The sequence below is a fragment of the Amblyomma maculatum genome, chromosome 3, assembly GCF_055883805.1.
Source record: "Amblyomma maculatum isolate TAMU_Amacu chromosome 3, ASM5588380v1, whole genome shotgun sequence".
In the NCBI taxonomy this organism is placed as follows: domain Eukaryota; kingdom Metazoa; phylum Arthropoda; class Arachnida; order Ixodida; family Ixodidae; genus Amblyomma; species Amblyomma maculatum.
The window spans coordinates 190,280,483-190,300,669 of NC_139346.1; the positions used below are offsets into that span (position 1 = coordinate 190,280,483).

At 45.6% G+C, this 20,187-nt stretch overlaps 1 protein-coding gene across 2 annotated transcripts in view; it reads left to right on the forward strand.

The window, feature by feature from the left end:
- The window catches only part of LOC146197260 (monocarboxylate transporter 12-like), a 26,476-nt gene extending 7,096 nt beyond the window's left edge, over positions 1–19,380 (forward strand). The window contains exons 2-5 of one of the 2 annotated variants that reach the window (XM_084599059.1): positions 5,295–5,549; positions 8,279–8,422; positions 15,801–16,736; positions 17,327–19,380. In XM_084599059.1, the coding sequence (XP_084455185.1) occupies positions 5,339–5,549; positions 8,279–8,422; positions 15,801–16,736; positions 17,327–17,478 (1,443 nt within the window). In that variant the 5' untranslated portion in view covers positions 5,295–5,338 and the 3' untranslated portion in view covers positions 17,479–19,380. Of the gene's footprint in view, positions 1–5,291; positions 5,550–8,278; positions 8,423–15,800; positions 16,737–17,326 lie in introns of both variants that reach the window. The other variant, XM_084599058.1, reaches the window with a different exon arrangement.
- Positions 19,381–20,187: the final 807 nt, after the last annotated feature.

Sequence of the window (20,187 nt, forward strand, 5' to 3'; positions counted from 1 at the left end):
TCTTCGGAGCCAGTCTTAAATATTTTCTTATTTGTTGCACTCGGTTAGAGTAATTTCAATGTGCAAACTCGCGTGTCTGATGTCACTATAGAATAGAGATGGGCAAAAGAGTTCACTTCAGTGACCGCCTCCGAACCACGTTGCGACCACGTTGCGAAAAGGGAAAGAGGGCAGTTACTTTTTCGCATCGCTGATAGATGGCGCTGAAGCCGCACCCAGCAGAAGGCCCGGCTCCAACAGAACGGCTCGGCACGGCTTACAGAATGTGAAAGGACCGGCTCTCTAAAAGAACCGCCGCTCACTTTTAGTCACGGCTCATGACTAAATGAACCACAGTTCATTCGCTCTTTTGAAATAGCGGCTCGGAATATCCGACTAGCCCTGAGCTACCCATCTCTTACATAGGATCGCTTTTCGCCTGCTGAAAGAAGCAAATTTTTCGAGATTGTTCTTTACTTAAGCGGACAAATAAGGTCCGAGGCTGTCGCCGTTCGCCTGTTTAGCGAACCAACGTGCACATGAGAGGTTTTTTCACGCTATTAACTGACGTCATAGACTAGTTGCTACGAAGAAGGCGAGCGAAGATGACGAAGTGTTTTGCGTATGTTCGCTCTGTGCTGTGCTGTGCTGGACAGTCGTCTTCCGCTGTATGCCTCATCTTGTGCCCTCAGCTTAGCCCCGAACTACTTAATGTCTTTGGTGGAGGTGCCGAGTGCGATCTTCACACCACGGAGCTTTGCAGTGGTCGCCAGGCGGGGACGGCCAACATGACTCAGTCCGGCGAGTCATGGAGCAACACTATCGCTCATTTCGTGCTAAGGGCGCCGCCTCGCGACCCTGGCACCTTTTCCGGCACTGACTGCGCTTACCTCGAGGATTAGCTGAGCTTGTATGAATGAGTAAGAACTTACTGTCCTGGGATCCTACCCTTATGCTGGCCAACGTAATCTTTCATCTCAATGGCACGGCAAGGGTATGAAACCCATCAAGAGCAGCGTACTAGCTGGACACCTGCAAAGAAAGGCTACGAGCACTGTTTGGAAGAAAAAACAGCTGTCGTGTCACGCCTAATCTTCAGCGGAGAGCTACGTGGCCTACATTCAAGACGTCTTGGCAATTTGCCACAAAGTCGACGGCGCCATGAATGAGACCGACAAGATGGGCCACATCCTCAAAGGAATTGCCGACGACACTTTTCACTTGCTCGTCTGCAAGGGTTCCTCCACTATCGACGCCATTATTGAAGAGTTCCGCGTTTTGAGCAGGTGAAAAGCGGCCGTCTTTCCCAGCAGTTTTCACGGCTGCCGTGCACAGCAGTGACATCTGCCTGCGATGAGCAGCGACCATCATGTCGAGGGATCGCGGCCTCGCGAAACGTCACGGACATGGTGACAAGAATCGTCTGTCGGGAATTGGAAGCGCTGGCACCTGTGACACCATCACCGACCACGGCAGACACCACACTTCTATGGTGTCGGTGACGCAGGCCGTAGCGATGCAAGAGCTTGCAACCTTGCACTTATCGCCATCAGCAGCCAACGAATTCGTTAACCTCATCGCCCTGTTTTCCAGCCTTCCTACTACTACCCTCAACGTTACCGTAATCCGGACGAATGGCGCACATCAGATGACCGACCGATTGTCCACATTTCGCGATCATGGCATTCTCCTCATAGTGTTAACTTCTCTTCCCATTACCGTTCTGACTCGCCACACCGCTTCTCACCTTGAATCTCCTGGCCCCAACCTCCTTCTTGTTGCACCAAAACATCTTCGGAAAGCAATCCTTCAAGAACGACGATCTTCCCACTGCGGGTCATATGGGCGTCTTGCGCACTTACGACCGCGTGCGTGGTCGATTCTACTGGCCCCGCCTCTATCGCTCTCTACGCCTCTTTATAAGTACCTGCGACCTGTTTCAGCGTCGGAAAAGCCTCAACATTCGCCAAGCCTGCTTTCTTCAGTTCATGGACGTTCCCTTGGAAACTTTCTACCGTATCGGGCTTGACCTTATGAGGACCATTCCCCGAGTCCTCCTCCGAAAATGATGGATTACCGTTGCCTCAAGCTACGCTACCCGCTACGCAAACACGCGTGCACTTGCCATCAGTACTGCAACCGATATCGCTGACTTCCTTCTTCGTGACCTCATTTGACTCCATAGCACGCCGCGTCAACTCCGCACAGATGGTGGCCACTTCTTCCTTTCTAAAGTTGTGGAAGACATCCTCCGTTCCTGCTCCTCCAAACATAAGCTTGCCACCGCATATCATCCCCAAGCGAACGGCATCACTGAATGCCTCAATCGCACCCTCACAGATAAGCTTGCTATGTACGGTTCACTATCGGACCACTGTGACTGGCATCTCGCTCTCTCATACGTTAATTTCGCATACAATTACTCTCGCCATGGCTCTGCCGGTTTTTATCCTTTCTTTTCTTTGCCCGCGATCCACAAATGCCTCTCGAGACGCTGCTTCCGATGTCTGCTGGTCCGCCTTCTGCATACGCCCGCGATGCTATAGCATCGTGCCAACCATGCGTGCCAACTAGCCTGCTCCCACTTGCTCGCCTCGCAAGCTTCGCAGCAGCATGCTTATAACAACCGTCACATCCTCGTTTATTTTTCTCCTGGGTTCTCGTCTTGCTCTGGACACCATCTTGCCGCATCGGACTCTTAGAAAAACTTCTCTGGCGTTATACCTGGCCCATACTATGTGCTCCGTCAGGTAACCGCTCTCTCCTGGACAATTTCTTCCAGTTCTGCTCCGTCTGACATCGTGCATGACTCGCGCCTAAAACCTTACCGTTCGCTGTGTCCTGGAACTGCCTAACGTATACCCCGGGACGGTGTTTTTGTGCTGGTGGGCCATGCTACGAAGAGGACGAGCGGCGAGACGAAGTGCTGCGCTTGCGGTTCCCTCTGTGCTGCGCTGGACAGCCGTCTTCCGCTGCATGCCTTGTCTTGTGCCCTCGAACTCGCCCTGAACCACATAACAATATTGTTGCTCACTTTTGTCAAAACCCAGTTTCCGTACTGAGTTTTATTATTTTTTTCTTTTATGGCTGCTTTCTTCGCCACTGCGATAAAATAGTCGTCGGGCCAGAGGTAGGCGGGTGTATAAAATGAATGACGAAAGCAAACTCAAAATATCCCAAATTCTTCTTGAATTTCCTTCATCCGGCGTGACAGCAATCTCACTTTGATCTCTTAAATTATGGCCTAAAACGAAGCATTTTTTCAATTCAACAATATGTCCCTCATGTTTTATTTTTTTTTTCTATAGATAAGTGACTTGAGGAACGATGTGCCGTCGGACGGTAAAGTATTTATTAGGCTTCGTACACAATGCACGTTTCAGTCCTAATCTCTTGCCCAACAGCAGTTTGAAGGAAAGCTGAAGTTGCCGTTCTGAGGGGGAATAAACCTTACCTTACTACAATAAAGACAACCCTCGAATCATTCGGCAATCAGTCGCCACGCACCGCGCTGCGTCTACAAGCTTTCTATGGTACCGGTCGAGGAGCCAGCAATGTGTTTCCCAGGAGGTGCGGGAAGGAGAGAGGATAGACAGTACTACAATGGAATGCATGCATGCTCATAGGTAAGGGGATGGGTCAACGTGTGGTGCTTGCAATTTCACGTCCGCGAGTTTATGCTGAAAAGGCTGGACTATTGACCTGAGCTCATATTCACTCAACGGCTTCAATCGATACATAAGCTGACGGCGCCACGTTTGCGACTTGAGGATAACAGCGCGGAACACAGGACGGGAGCACAAGATTAGAGGACGACACAACGAGCGCTGTCTTTCAACCTCTAATCTTGTGTCGTCCTCTCTTGTGCTCCCGTCCTGTGTTCCGCGCTGTTATCCTCAAGATGCATAACCAACATGCCCAAGCTGCTATTCTAGATGTTTGCGACTGTTGGTTTTCAAATGGCTGCCAACGTGTTAATAAAAAAATGTTTTCAAAGCGTATTTGCAAAGGCACGCCGGGTGCAGAAAACACGAGAAGCTAGCTAGACAAATATTCCTAGCACCCGCTATAGGTCGCAATAAATCAGAGCAGTGTCACCTCAGGCGGATACAAACACAGTGTTACAACAGCCCACCTAGACTTGACGCAATTAGCTCGGATTGTTTCACGACTGAACGCAAGCTTTGTGTCCAGAAAGCAGACGTTTACCCATGGTATGAGCTTTCCGACAAATCCCAAGCCAACCTGCTAAAGGGCAGAAAACATAACGTGGCCTTGTCCATACATCACTCACCTGGCGGCACAAATGACCTTGGTTGCGAAAGTTCAGGCCGCGGCTTCAGCCGACAGTCCCTGACTGAGAACTCGGTCAACCCTGCTCCTATTCTCTTATCCATGTTTCCAAGTAAATTTGTTTTACTACTGCTACTACTGCGTCTAAATAAACAGTAGAGTTGAAAAGCATGCAGTTTAACTGAGAAGCGCCCAATTTGCTACTTTAAACGGTAGAACGGGGAACATGGGGAGAGAGGGACAGTGATGTTTGAGGTAGAATATCTGCAATAAATGAGCAAAGAAGAGAAAAAAGTGAGGGTGGAGGCAAGGGCAGTTAAGCTTCTTCTATATGTAATAGCGATAGCGTTAGTCCTTATATAACGCCCTGTTTTAGCCAAGCCGTATAAATGTGCCTGCCTGGCCTAAGGGCAACGTGCATGCAAGGCTTCTGGCAGGTTGATTGCGATATATACCACCCATATGAAATGAAAGGCCTGACTTGGCAGCGTCTGCCAAAAGTAACGTATAGTCAACCCCGTTCCCAGTCAGTGCGCGGCCATGTCAGCTGCCAGCTACCGCCTGCTAGCGCCATTTTAGTTATTTTTCGCTCACAACGCCAACGCCGACGCCACATTTTCAGTGAACGGGGCCTTTATTGCTATCGCGTTCAAAGCTTACCTCTTCTCCAGCTTTCTGCTACAACCTCTCAGTTCAGATTCTGCATGAAAATTACGTAAAAACGACGTAATTCAGTTCCTACACGAAAGTGGGTGGAAATGTATAATTGTTTTTGCCGGCAGAAAAAAAAAGGTCGAAATAGTTTCTAGCAGTGAAACCATTCCTTGAGGAAGTTTATTTATTTGTTTAAAATAATTTTGAATTGCTTATAACTTTTTTGTTTCAAAATACAAAACAAATAAACGAGGAAACTATAAGTTGGATACAGTAGTTCGTACAGGCTTAGCCAGTGAGATGTGAACAAAGACAAACTGTCGGGATTTGCGCACCGGAGGTTCTCTTCATGCTTTCATTCGCAGAAGCCCGCCGCTGGTTCCGGCAGCGCAGTCCACCGCCTCCGAGAACCATGGCATCGCTGAAGTACGACCCGCGATTTGGGCTGGACTCCCACCACAGCTGGGTAGTGGCCGGATTCTGCAGCTGGTTCTTGTTCATGGGCTGTATCGCGCAACGAGTCTTTGGCGTCATCTACGTTGGCATCTTGGAGGCCTTTGGTGTCACCAGGCAGGAAGCATCGTGGCCCATGAGCATCATAGACCTCCTCGCTAGTCTCTCAAGTGAGCTGAAAACGCTGGGACATATTTGAGCAGTCTAGCACTTGCCAAAGAGTAAATGTGTAACATAGCTAATTCTGGAATTCTCTACCCTATGACGTAAAGCTTGCCAAGAACTTTTTCACTGCAATAAAAGAATACTACTCTAAAATGAATGAAACTCTTTGAGTCCAAACTTGCACTTGCCTACTGTAACTTTACATTGTTCGCCTGGTATTACACATGTAACCCCTACATATACCTGTATTTTATCTGATGCATTATTTCTCTGCGACATGTGACATTATGTATTGTTATAGTGTGGTGATATTATGCATTCATCTTTCTTTGCTTTAATTCTTGCATAAGTTCTACGCGCTTTTTTTTTATTTGTGAGGTTTTTATATTTTCTCCTCTTCATTGGTAGTTTTACGAATGTATAAGCGATAAATAACTTTCTTCATGTTTATTGTAGTTCCTTCTTCTGATGTCTCTAACTTTGACGATTGAGTGCCTGCAAACTGTGTACTTTTTTCATTGGACCCTTTACTAGCCGCTGGCTATGGGTCCAGGCAGTGTCTGCCTATTTTCTTGTAGCGCACCAAAAAACAATAAAAAAAAAAGTTTTCTTTCCTCACTGAAACGGCATAAGCGTAAACACAGACCATTTCTGGTATGTCCCATGGACGTCCATTGCGCAGGATCCAGGCAAGCAGGAGTAACCGCCGAACCTGCAAGTGGCTAAATCATTTTCTCCCATTTTCTGTGGCTATTGTGGTCTACCGCCATTCGCCCTCTATTGCAAACCAGTAGCAATGGGCCATAAAGATTGTAAACACCTCGGCAGACATTTTATTCTTGGATTCTAAGGGTACTTAAGGGAAGCCTTGTATATTGCAGTCCCAAAGGTTGCATGATTGTGGCCATAATACTCTCACCAAACGCATTTATTCGCAGATGCTTCAAGAGCTAAGTGAGATTCGTTATGAAATCGGCTTCAACCTTCAAGCTTGTGTCTTATAGGTCAGAGCTCCTTAACAACATATGTTCGAAAGAGGTACTCTATACGGGACCAAATACGAGTTTGTATTCTCAGAATGCACTGTGCCAAGATTACGCAAATTTTGCTAAGGCTTTCCTCGTATTTTTTGGCTGTCATTATGTCAGTTCAGTGTGGCGGCTGCCGGTGTACCACGCCTGTCCGTGGACGTATTACGGTCACATTTAGCTGTCATGTATCAAACTTTTATCCTCACTGAATTTTTCATCAAACATGACTGACAAGAAAATTCAGATTTCAGAGAGACAAGAAGTCGCTCACTTGGTAAAATATAGAATAAATTATTAGAAGTGAAAGAGTTTGGTTTTAATTTTCTGTGAGGAAGTATCAACTCACTCATGACTCTTTAAAGGTTGTAGCGCAGCCGAATATTATTCACTCAACTGTGTCACGCTGATTGGACAAGAGGGGTAAGTACGGAGAAAGCGCGTGTCCGAGCTAAATAAACAAACAGATATAGCGCAATCGGTATAAGGGGATGTTCCTTGGCGATGCTTCACTCGATGAGGTAGTTATCGCCCATAATCTCTGCTGGTGCACCTGCACGACGAGATGAGCCTCGGCGATAGAGAGGCACGTATTTAGTGCTCCTCCGTTACCGCCGTCGTACCTTTTCATAACCCTGGACCATCATGCAAGTATAATCATACTAGCGTCAAGTTTTGGAGACTAAATAACATAAAGTAAGACAGAAAGAAGCACTGCCAAAAATCCTTCTGGTAATGCGTGGCATTTTGAGGGACACAGCTCATTGTTGCCAAACTACACTCTGTGATGCAGATACTTGCCCGAAACGACTTTCTCCGGCTCCTTTCGATAATACTTCACAATATCCACCCCCAATATCCTTTTTTTGTCCTTTATTATCCTACCAAGTTTTCACTGTACTATCTCGGTGCGCTCATTTGCACAGCCTAGACGAAGTGAGTCTCTGCAGGTTCTTCGCTGAAACCGCGTTGTATGAAAACAAACTTCGCCCCCCCCCAAGAAACAGAGCGGAACTTACGTACCGGCGAAGCCTTCTGCGATTGGCTGTCCTGCAAGCCGCTTCCGGTCAGTGAGCGAACATATCTACAAACCCATAACCTGAGCGGCGTAACGAGCGGCAAAGCCTTGGGGGCCTGTAGTTCGCCTCGAATCACCGCTGCTTGCTGTTAGCTCTTATTCCTCTATATTCCAACACTCCACTGAACTTATCATGTAGTACATTGCTGAATTTTGCGAGTATAAATAGCTACATTGAATGAAAGAGCTGACAAACATGGCAATTAAGAGAAGCGTATAGCGAAATGTTTTCGTTTGACATTTTTTCTTTTTGTTTTGCGGGAGAGTATAGCTCAGAATGAAGTGATTTGACAAAGAGAAAGGAAAACTTGCATCAAAAATGAGGCGGAAATCGTGGCTGCCGTTTGTCGTTTACCATCTGTGGCAACTCAGCTAGACCAGCAAGGTCAGGCTACTCTAAGCGATGGTAATTAACAAAGTGACTGAAGTGAGTTTAATGCGCCATTGTTACTCCGTTCTGGGGTAAGGGGGAAGCAAAGAGAAATCTTACATATCTTTTCTTTCGCTTCCTTTATCGCTTGTACTTACTCGATACTCTCCGAAACTGTACATTTAAGCATCAGATGTATGCATCTATTCTAGGTAGTCGGTGTGTGTTAATGCGTTTGCTCTCTTCCCGCTGGTGCAGATCCTGTGTTCGGATACCTGTGCTCTCGATACTCCTGCCGTATGGTCCTTCTATGGTGTGGTCTGGCTGGCCCTGTAGGCGTCATCCTGTGCTATTTCGCTCCCAGCGTCGCGTTCATAGCTGTCTTCTACGGGATGTTAAACGGTATGATTTCGCGCACAAAGAAAGCACCAACGGTCGCCTTTATTATTTCTCATAAATTTTTTATCTAATGATATCTGCTGTTACTAAATTTTCACTCCAATATTCATCATAATTTTGATGTGTAATGCTTTCTGCTAACAGTAAATGTCTGCTCCGTTTGAAAACAAGTAAGAGTAATGAACGACTTAAGCACCAAGAGACACTCCATGATGGTTTCAGCACCTTAAGCGATTTTCCGATATGTGTTCATGGTATAGAGTCACGAATGTAATCAGAACTGGCTATTTGTAAGCATTGCATACCTTGGTTTTATTTATCTTTACTGAAATTGCGCGTTCAAAGCTGAAAAAAAAAGCTATTCCTGCGATGAAATGTGAGACCGCTTTCCGGAACTGGAGATATGTTACCAGGATAAAGAATATTTGCCCAAAACTTCAGCTTCTCTGCCTGAGTCGTTACGATCGAGAAAGGGAAATGGCAGATACCTTACTCGGTAACTTCAATATTCGGCTAAAATAAGGTAGTTTTTCTTTTTTAGATGCATCAACCAACGTTGCGATTTTGTTTAATTTAGCGGGGGTTATGTGTAATTGTTACATCTAATACTATGTTGCTTTTCACTGCTGTTGTTGAATTTCAATTACCTTGATCTGACAGTACCCTCAATGTATTCTGTCACTGCCGTGCACAGTACCTTTAGGCCACTTGTTTTTCACATCAGATCAGACATGAGAGATACGGCGGGGACGAAGAAAGATAGCCTGCATGGATAGATGACTTATTTATAATCATAAACAGAATACTAAGCCACAACCTCCTATGATAAGCTCCATAAAAACCCGGCCCTCAGTCACCAGCGGCTGCGGAACAACTGACCACGGTGGCGGTCAGACCTGTGACGCAGCAGGGGGTGCTAAGAAAGCCTGGCTCCGCTGGACAGGCCGCCATTGGAAACTGACCCTGGCAACGTTTAATACTAGAACCCTAGCTAGTGAAGCTAGTTTAGCAGTGCTGTTAGAGGAACTAGAGGGCATGAAATGGAATGTCATAGGGCTTAGTGAGGTTAGGAGGCCGAATGAGGCATATACTGTGCTGAAGGATGGGCATGTACTGTGTTATCGAGGTTTACCAGAGAGGCGACAACTAGGAGTAGGTTTCCTTGTCAACAAGTATATAGCGGGCAAATATATGAATTCTATAGTATTAATGAGAGGGCTGCAGGTATTGTAATTAGGCTTAATAAGCGGTATAAACTGAAGGTTGTACAGGCCTATGCACCTACATGTAGTTATGATGACCAGGCAGTTGAAAGCTTCTACGAAGATGTAGAATCAGCAATGCGAAAAGTAAAGACGCAGTATACTGTACTAATGGGCGACTTCAATGCTAAGGTAGGGAAAAAGCAGGCAGGAGACAAGGCAGTAGGTGACTATGACATTGGTTCTAGGAAAAGCAGGGGGGAGTTACTAGTTGAGTTTGCAGAGCGCAATAACTTACGAATCATGAATACCTTCTTCAGCAAACGGAAGAACCGGAAATGGACATGGAAAAGTCCTAACGGAGAGACTAAAAATGAAATCGACTTCATAATGTGTTCAACCCCTGCCATTATGCAAGATGTAGAGGTAATCGGGAAAGTGCGATGCAGTGACCACAGGATGGTGAGGTCCCGAATAAGCCTAAATCTGAAGAAGGAACGCAACAGATTAGTAAGAAAGAAACCCATCAACGAATTAGCGATGAGGGGGAGGGCAGAAGAGTTCAGGCTCTCGCTACAGAATAGGTATTCAGCTCTAACTGAGGATGGCGACATTACCCTAGAGGCAAGGAACAATAATTTCAGAGATATCATTACTGAGTGTGCGGTAGAAGTAGGCGGTAGGATAGTTAGAGAGGATACCGGTAAGCTGTCTAAGGAGACGAAATATTTGATTAAGAAACGCCATAGTATGAAAGCTTCCAATCCAACAGACCAGATCGAATTGGCCGAGATATCAAAGCTAACCAATAAGCGCAAGGTGGCCGATATAAGGAAGTATAACATGAAAAAAATTGAGCATGCTGTAAAGAACGGGGGAAGCCCTAAAGCGGTAAAGAAGAAATTGGGCATAGGCAAAAACCAGATGTATGCGATAAGGGACAAGGCGGGCAACGTCATCACTAATGGAAAAGATAGTCAAAGTAGCCGAGGTGTTCTATACAGATCTCTACAGTAGCCAAAGTAGTCAGGACCGTAATGAGATTGGCGATAGGGAAAAACAGTCAGACGTTCCACCAGTGACGAAGGACGAAGTCAAGAAAGCACTAGAAACTATGAAAAGGGGTAAATCAGCTGGAGAGGATCAGATAACTACAGATTTGCTGAAGGACGGGAGGGATATCGTGCTAGCAAAACTGGCCACCCTGTATACACAGTGCCTGGTGTCATCGATGGTACCGGAACCATGGAGGAATGCAAACATTATCCTCATTCACAAGAAAGGGGACTCTAAGGACTTTAAAAATTACAGACCAATCAGCTTACTGTCTGTTACGTATAAGGTATTTACTAAGGTAATCGCTAATAGAATCAGGACAACCTTAGACTGCAATCAAGCAAAGGATCAGGCAGGGTTTCGGAAACGGTACTCTACTATCGATCATATCCATACCATCAATCAGGTGATAGAAAAATGCTCGGAATATAACCAGCCCTTATACATAGCACTCATTGATTACGAAAAAGCATTTGACTCAGTTGAAACCCCGGCGGTGATACAGGCATTGCGAAATCAGGGGGTAGACGAGCCGTACGTGAAAGTGCTGGAAGATATATATAGTGGCTGCGCAGCAACCATAGTTCTGCATAAAGAAAGTGACAAAATTTCCATAAAGAAAGGTGTTAGGCAAGGAGACACAATCTCCCCAGTACTATTCACAGCTTGTTTAGAGGAAGTATTCAGAGACTTGGAATGGGAGCAGTTATGGATAAGGGTAGATGGAGAATACCTCCGTAATCTGCGACTTGTTGATGACATTGCCTTGCTAAGCAACTCGGGGGATGAACTGCAAATAATGATTGATGACTTAGACAGGAAAAGTAGAAAGGTAGGCTTGAAAATCAATATGCAGAAGACTAAGTAATGTTCAACAGCCTCGGGAAGGAACAACAGTTTACATTAGGTAGCGAAATACTGGAAGCAGTAGGCGAATATGTCTACTTAGGACAGGTTGTAACCGCAGATCCGGACCATGAAATGGAAATAACAAGAAGAATAAGATTGGGATGGAGCGCATTTAGCAAGCACTCGCAGATTATGACTAGTAGCTTACCGGTGTCACTCAAGAGGAAAGTATACAACCGTTGCATCTTGCCTGTACTCATCTATGGGGCTGAAACGTGGAGGCTAACCAAGAGAGTTCTACTTAAGTTGAGGACAACCCAGAGGGCTATGGAACGAAAAATGGTAGGGGTAACATTAGGAGATAGAAAGCGTGCAGAGGGGGTCAGAGAAATAACTCAAGTTACCGACATTCTAGTAGAAATTAAGAAGAAGAAATGGACATGGGCAGGGCATGTAGTGCGAAGAGAGGATAACCGATGGTCGCTGAGGGTAACAAACTGGATTCCAAGGGAAGAAAAGCGTAGCAGGGGGCGGCAGAAAGTTAGGTGGGCGGATGAGATTAAAAAGTTCGCAGGGGTCAAGTAGATGCAGCTAGCACTGAACCGGGTTAAGTGGAGAAATATGGGAGAGGCCTTCGCCCTGCAGTGGGTATAATCAGGCTGATGATGATGATGATGAAGCTGAGCAAGAATAGATCTTAAATGACCTACAGAAGTACAATATATGGAATAGTGGTATCATCACGATCGGCTGTTTTTCGTTCTAAACGCCTTATTTTGTGTTCGGGTAGCGTAGTCACCTATACTATCTATGAAAGGAAAATACAATCACATTCCACCAGCGGGATTCGAGCCCACGACCTCCGAACCTCAGTACCGAGTGATCTACTACGGCTGTTTTATCTTTATTCTCCTTTTTGAAGCATTTATGTTGTGTGTAAGGCATCCTTGAGAGTGTTCGCCTGTGCCGACGTAGACGTGGAGACGTAAACGCGCTCTGTTATCGCGAGTGTGGTGTAGAATGCGATATAACGGAGAGGTTGGAAGCTGTGTGATAACCCTCTTACGCTGACTGCAGCAACAAGGTTTTCGGACTGGGGGCCTTCGTAAGGATAATCAGCAAACGAATACAGACAAAATCAGGACCTCGTTATAACAAAAACTGAAAGGCAGCTTAAGCCAATGACATAAAGAAAAACATGGGGAATTTCATGCGGGTGTTGACCGATGTTACATAATAACGTAATAATGAAGATAACTGGTCGAAAGTAGAATAAAAGCAAAAACACGCAACTACTGAGATCCGAACCCACGATCTCCGAATTTCGCGTCCGCTGCTCTACCACTGAGTGGTGACGGCTGTTCAGTCTTTTGCTTTCTTAGGTATTTGTGTTCAGTGTAACCTATCTTTGGGAGTGTTTGCCAGTGCCACACTCGTCAGCAGAAGCATGCTCGCCAAAGTCACATGATTTAACTGAAGGACGGAAAAGTTGTTTAATTTTACTGATTATAAATGCGTCTTTTCAGGCTGAACGAACATAAACAAAAGAAGACAGACTCGTTCAGTAACTTTATGCAAAAAGAAAAATTAAACGAGGCGTAGCTTCGATTAAACCGATTAACACGCTCTAAATCTCTGTTTGGCGTGGTTCGGCATAGTTTTGCTTAGCAGTTTAAAAATTAGAGAATGGCACAGAGCTCAGCAAAGTGTTCCGTCCCCGAAATGAAAAATTGGTTGGGGTTGAGGAAAGGAAAGGCGCATGCATTATCTGAGCCACTCTTCGGTGAACACCGACAGTTACAATTATTCACATATCATTGGCGGCACATATGGCGTCGGTTTGAATCCCTATCGAAACCTAGCCTCCAATTTGACGAGCAAATTAATGTTAAATGGGAAACGGAAGGGTATGAGACTACCCTGAATGCTTCGCAGGGAACGGTTACGCAACAACTTTGGAACAAAATCATGTTACATTATTGATATCTATCAGCTGCTACTTTCTGCGAACAGATTCTGCGGAAGCTACTCATAAGACAAATAAGCGTTTTGCTCTAAAATCTGAATGGATATATCGTCAGTGCCCCATTAAGCGCGGAACACTAATTCAGCACTCATTCAAAATCAATCAGTTGGCATCGACCGCTTCATGCCCAATGTTGCGCCATCAAGGAACAAGTCAGTCCTAAAAGCGAGTATAAGACGATATACCTGCGTATCAGACACGGGTGTATAAACTGCTTATGTTATTTTCACTTAATAAGCAGTTCAGTGGGTACAACCTGTCGAGAATGTCCTTGTAGTATGTGGGTGACCAACGTGGAAGAATTCAGGGCACACAATATGCTTTCATCCTCTCAAATTGCCGGCCACTCACTATTTTACATAGCAAATATGTAAACTGATATTTGTTATGCCGCAAGCATTTAAAAAACGATTTCTTTATATGAATAGTGAAAGGCTATACGTTACCAGCGCTTCCGTTATACCTGCTGCCAAAATGCAAAATGGCCGCTGTTCTTTTGAACAGGCTTCTTTTAAGGGTATATTCAACAGGTATCCTCTACTAAATATTTCAGCGAAAATGGCTGTACTTTTACACACATTTCTTAAAATGAGCTAAAAAGCCGAATTGGATACTATTTTCGTAGATATTCGCCAATATTACTCTCTTAGAAGCTCAGCACCCACGAAAAGTAGCGAGGTATATACTAGCGTCGGCGCTGTACTTCATCTATAATTAAAGCTGAAGCCGTCGGAAGACGAAACCATGATGTCCGCCAGGAAACGTTCCATAGGAAGTAAGTAGTTCGACCAACTGCACTGTCGCCATCTGACACACATATGAAAATCACCCTTTTCTGGTGATGGTGACAACGCGGAAACCAGTTTCCAGATTTTCACTGATGAGGGGGACGTACAATATTATAGCCTCTGCTCGACGAGACTATGTGTGAATTGCCAGACCTCTCTAAGATGCACTCTTCTGCGTCGTCCAACCTTGAAGACAGCACGCACGAGCATTTGGAACTTTATATCACTATATGGGATAGCTTTTGTTATTTGAAACCATTTTCACGTGCCGACTTATCTTGGTATGATATATAAGAAGCCGGAGTGGAGCCTGTTGTTGAAACATCCGTTGAAGAGATTCACAGCGTGCTTATTAAAACTTCAAATCCATGGTTCGCAAGCTGCTCTTGCAATTGAACTTATTCGACTCGTTTCGAATAACCTGCGCTATTTGATTTGTTTACCTAAGTGAATAGGAGAATATTCGGTTGACATTTCGAAATATTTAATAATTCGCACGCATATGTTATTGCGTTATTGGGTTAGTAGGCTGCAGTGGCCGATTTCCCCTTCCCAATGCCCTACCTAACCAGGTCGCGTTCATGCCTTCTGGTAAAAGGCATTGCGTTTTCTAACCAGTTGCAGTGCCGTAATAAATCTCCCAGCGATCCAGTCCCAGATTGTCGTAATTGGAACCAGGCAGGGCTCCGCAGCTGAGAGGCTGCGAAAGCAGTGCATCTGAATTCAGTCAGCGGGGCAATTTCGATTCTCCTTTTGCTGACATTGATTTGGCCCCCCGCCCCTCCTTGCCGTTTGCCCTTTGAAATTACAGTGGTCGGTGTGCTACAGCAGGTCTCAACATGAAAACCTGGCGGACAGCGAAAGCTCAAAACAACTGCAATCATTCGGTTCGAAAACAAAGAAAAACAAACGTCAACACAAAATGCAGAGCACCCCATTTTGAAATTTGAAAGAACGCTCACGAAGACAAAGGTGGACAAGGGAGGTTTCAAGTAGGCAGAGCTCTGAACTCGTCACTAATGTTTATAAAAAAGAAATATGTTTATCACATATCTTGCCTGCAGAATCAGGGCTGGTAGGTCGAGACTGCCATATTTCTCGAAAAAGATGTTTATACTGCTTGGCGTTTTGATTAGATTTTATTTGCTAAACCAACGCTATATATGTCCGCCTTTAAGTTTTTTTTTTTCATTTGCCTGTCTAAAGGAGCTGCTTAGCCACGTAGAGCAGTCATACATTTTGCTACCAAGTTTGTGCCAAGAAAAACAGCTGGAAAAAGGGCCAGACGGAGGATGTTAAAATATGATGGTTTTTATACGCAGCACATGAGTTAGCTGTGCGCGGTTGCCGCAGTCATTCATTTTAAAGTTAAGAACGTTCATGCATTCTTGCACTTCTCAACGCGACACTTACGGTTTGTACACGGAGGCTTAATAAAATGTGCACGTTTACCTTTGCAGGTATCAGCATTTCCGGCACTCTCACGGCGATCACGGTTGTTCTGGCCCAGCATTTTGAGAAGAGACGAGCCACTGCCTACGCCGTCGTGTTCACTGTGTCGGCGTTGAACACCTTCCTGTTGCCCCCACTGGTGGAGCTTCTCCTGTCCACTTACGGCCTGTACGGCACATTTCTCGTGCTGGGCGCCATATGTCTGCATACGTTTCCACCGGGCATCGCCATCACCAGTCCTGACTGGATGAAGCCCACAAGACACAAAAGTCAGAAGAAGGCTGCAGGCACAAACCACAAAGGCTTGCCACCCGAAGAAGCTGAACTTGCTTCTCTCCAAAGCAAAGACCTCGAGGCGAATATGAATACGGCGAAGGATGCAAACGCTCTCAACAACGACACGTCAAAAGACGCCTGTCAGGCTTTAGTCGCGTCAGCTGAGCAGAAAAGCAGTGCCCTTTCTCATTCCACCGACCGAGACTCGCTGAGAAACTTCGTCACAATTCGTTTCTGGGTCGACTCTTTATCCTTCAGCATAATGTATCTGGCTCTTTCCCTTTTTCTCACTCTTGCTGTGGACATGGCTAAAGACAAAGGCGTCTCGACGATGGACGCGGTGTTCATTTTTCACGCTTTTAGTGCCGGAGACGTCGTCTTCCGTGGTGTCTCCGGCCTGGTGCTGGACTCCAAGTTTCTCAGTTCTGATGGCGTCATGCTGCTCGGCTTCGTCCTCCAAGGAATTGGAATAGAGATCCTTGCGTTCACCGCCAGTTTCCCGTGGTTGATTCTTGGCTCACTCGTATTCGGCTGTGGCAACGGACTGAGAATGCCTATAGCAGGCGTTGTTCTCATCGGGGACTTTGGGCTGAAGGCACTGCCTATCGTGTTCGGTGGGTTTGCACTCGTCTGCGGACTCAACGTTTGGATCCGCGCACCGCTTATCGGTAAGATTTGTTTTTGTTTTTTTTTTTTTGCTATCAGATGAAAGATACTGATAAGAGGAACGTGTTAAATAGAAGAGGCGAATAGAAAGAAACATGAAATTTTTTAAAGGACATTATGATACGAAACGTGGAAATGTACGGTATGAAATCGCAACTTTCTCGATACAAAATGCACCCAAGCATTAAGTCCCATTTACTGCGAATTGCTGTAATTGAGAGATGGTGGATACATATGGTCCTCAGCTTGTAGCACTGACGCGATACAGGATTCGAGTTGCAAGTTTGCATGAAATAGATTTATCAGATGATCGACCTTTATGCAGTAACAGTTGACAACATACTGTTTTGAAATATTTATAAAAGTCCAGAAATATGCAGCCGACCAACATCTGGTAGTTAAGGATTATGTTTAGCTTCAGTGTGATCGCTATTAAGTTTTCCATTAGTGTGTTTTGCTAGGCTGTAGTACATTATATATCAAAATGTCCTTGGATAGTCACAGCAGAAGTAGACGCTGGAGAGATGCGTGCAGCAAGTGTCCAGTTGTAAGAAGCAATCGTACAAGATGTTTTGTATTGCATCACCTCCAGGCTACTTCAGGGATCAACGAGGTGCGTACGACGGCGTTCTCCACGTCTTGGGAGCCTGTTCCTTCGCCTGTGTCCTTTTGTGGGTGGTGCGAATCTGTTTTAAACGTTTGCGGACGACAACGCATTTGCAAGTGCGTACAAATGAACACTAAGTGCGCGTGGATAGTTATAGACTACAAGATAAAATAGACGTGGATCAGTGTCAAACACAAGATCCTAGTCTTCCGTCCCGTCATGAATATCAGCAAGTGCACCTCTTCATCGGATGCCAGGATTGGCGGAGAACTCTTCGTCGTCTCTGACAGAATGGATTTCTCAGAAGTATAACTTACTCCTGAAATACTTTGTGCATTAAGTTCGCAGCCGTGGTGTTAATATTTGCGATGTGAAGGGCCACAAGGAACTACTATCACTTTGACTACTTCCCCAGAAGGCTAACGTCCTCAACAGTTCATCTGCTATAATTCACGTTTCTGAGTTCTTTAGTCCCCGGAGGACACAACGTGAGTGGCGACGCCCAGTGGCTGATGCTACCGTCTTCGGGTCTCTCGCTTGGCACAAAAACGTGTGTACTAGCTAAGAGGAACCTTGAATTTTGCTCATGTCGGCAAGCTGGAGATCACATTCCAGTATAGACACTAGATTTTGTGTGTACCTATGCTGTAGGAAGTGGTTGCTATACTAGCTATACAACAGAGAAGCTTCTGCGACAGACTTCGAGTATCGCAGCAGGCGTGTAAAGACAATAACGGGGCTTTATAACATGCAAGTGGTTGGGTAGCACGCGCTAGGAAATTTCCTAGCTGTGTTGTGGTTTGAATGCGTAGGGCCTTTTCAGTAGTTTGTACTGTACCCCTAACAAGCATCATTATCGGCAACGTATCCTTGCCTTGCGGTAAAATCTACGTCTACGAAGGGCGTATTGGCAATTGCATCAAATGGTCGTAAAAGAGGAGCAGTGCACTACTCTGTTGGAGTATAGTTGGGCTTGCTTCAGGGGCATGCATTTTCATGTATAGGCATGCAGGTAACTCAGTAGATATGCGACGAGGAGCGATAAAATTGATACGGAAATGACATCAGCTTTGCTACCCTGCTCACTGCGTGTACGAAAAGAAAGGTATTTTTAGGCACGATCAGGTTACTCAAGCTCTCATCAGTGAAATTGATCATTTCATCGGCAGTCTATTGTTTTTGCTGCTTGAAATTTATGTGCATATAGAGTTGGCAGGTAATAAAATATATTTAAGATTTTAGCTCTTAAGCTTTGCAGTTCTGTTCTTTGTCATTCCATGGGCCGTCAACACGCAGACTTCTGTGGACTGTGGAACCCCCATTTAATAGTTTGTTTTGCACAGGCTATATCCGTAGGGCGGCACAATAATCAATATCTGAGAATGGCCGGAATGAGCAGCGTCCGTGGCGTGCGCTCTCTATACGGCCTGCACCTTCAGCTTGTTTCCTGCCTGCCGTACCTGCATGACCGTGGCACTGCCGCCCTTTCCCTGCTCTGAAATTTCTCATTGACTAATGACTCGCGTGATTCCTGTCTCATCAAACTATTTGTGCGGCTGAAAAACATTTGTAGCGGACACACGTCATCATCCGACAGGAATCTGGTTCCATTCAGAAGTTGTTTTTAATTGCCAGAAAACGTGAAATTCTCCATGGTCACGGATTATGGTGCGGACCGAACCATTACTGATGTTAACACGCTTTGCCAGTTTATTGATGCTTATCCTCCGCCGTTCTTGTCAACTCATCAACCTTTGCAGTTGCGTTGGAGCTGATTGCACAGTGGCCTTGGCGCGGTCTTGAATCGTCTTTCCAAGTGTCACGCCCTTCTCTGTAAAATTTGCTCCAAAGCTTCACAGTGACCAAATAAATGCGGTTTTCACCGTGCACTGCAACCATACGGTGACTGTAATGTCTTGCTCGGAAACACCTTCAGCTGTCAAAACCCAGACGATACTAGGCTGTTCAACATTTGGGGCATCCATCATGTTGCGCAACCTTGTCCAACCCAGTGTATGAGAGCATTAAAGAACATATATCCTCACACCTACGAGTGACTTTTGCAAAAAAGAGATGCATGTGTGCTATATGCGCATGCCTCGCAGATAATGGCCGGAACAGCGCGGGCTGGGTTGGCCCCCTTTCATTTGACTCACCCTTATATGATATACTTGGCCTATAGATTTATGAAACGGGGGGAAGATTTCTTCTCGATTTAAGGAGCCAGCTACACATGTAAATTTCGGGCAATCAATGAACCCCCACTCGTTTCTTTTTTTTTTTTTTAATTTTGGCCCTTTATATTTCCCAAACGAGAATTTTGAAGACGAGAAACCAGGCGCGCACCGGCCGCCGCCACAGGAGCGAGCGGCCAGAGAAGGATAGGGTGCCTCGATAGTTCCGCGTCTCTCCCTGCGCTGCCACGAGGGACCTTAGAGAAAGATACGTATGTCGCGCCTCTAGTGGCTGCAGAGAGCGGAACTATAGCGCAGTAGTGCTGCCATTGTATCTGCGCTAAATGCGCAGGCCGAAATTGTACGCCAACGCTCGCTCCAACCCGGCCATTCTCTGTGTAACTTCGGAATAGTTGGCATGCTGAGTTGTATTATGACAGAGGCGGCCTACTTTTTGTGTCGCTATAGGCTTCTTGCGCTGCCCAGAGAGTGTCACGAAAACGGTGCTAAAAAGCATCCTGTAGTCGTCCGGTGGGTAATAGAAATGCCCGGAGTCTGCATCCGAATACATGTAGTCGATATGAGCTGACAGCTTTCAGTTCTATTACGGCCCAGGTTAAAACGCATTTAAGGTTGTCACAATGAGAAAAATGGCATAAATAGCCTAATGTC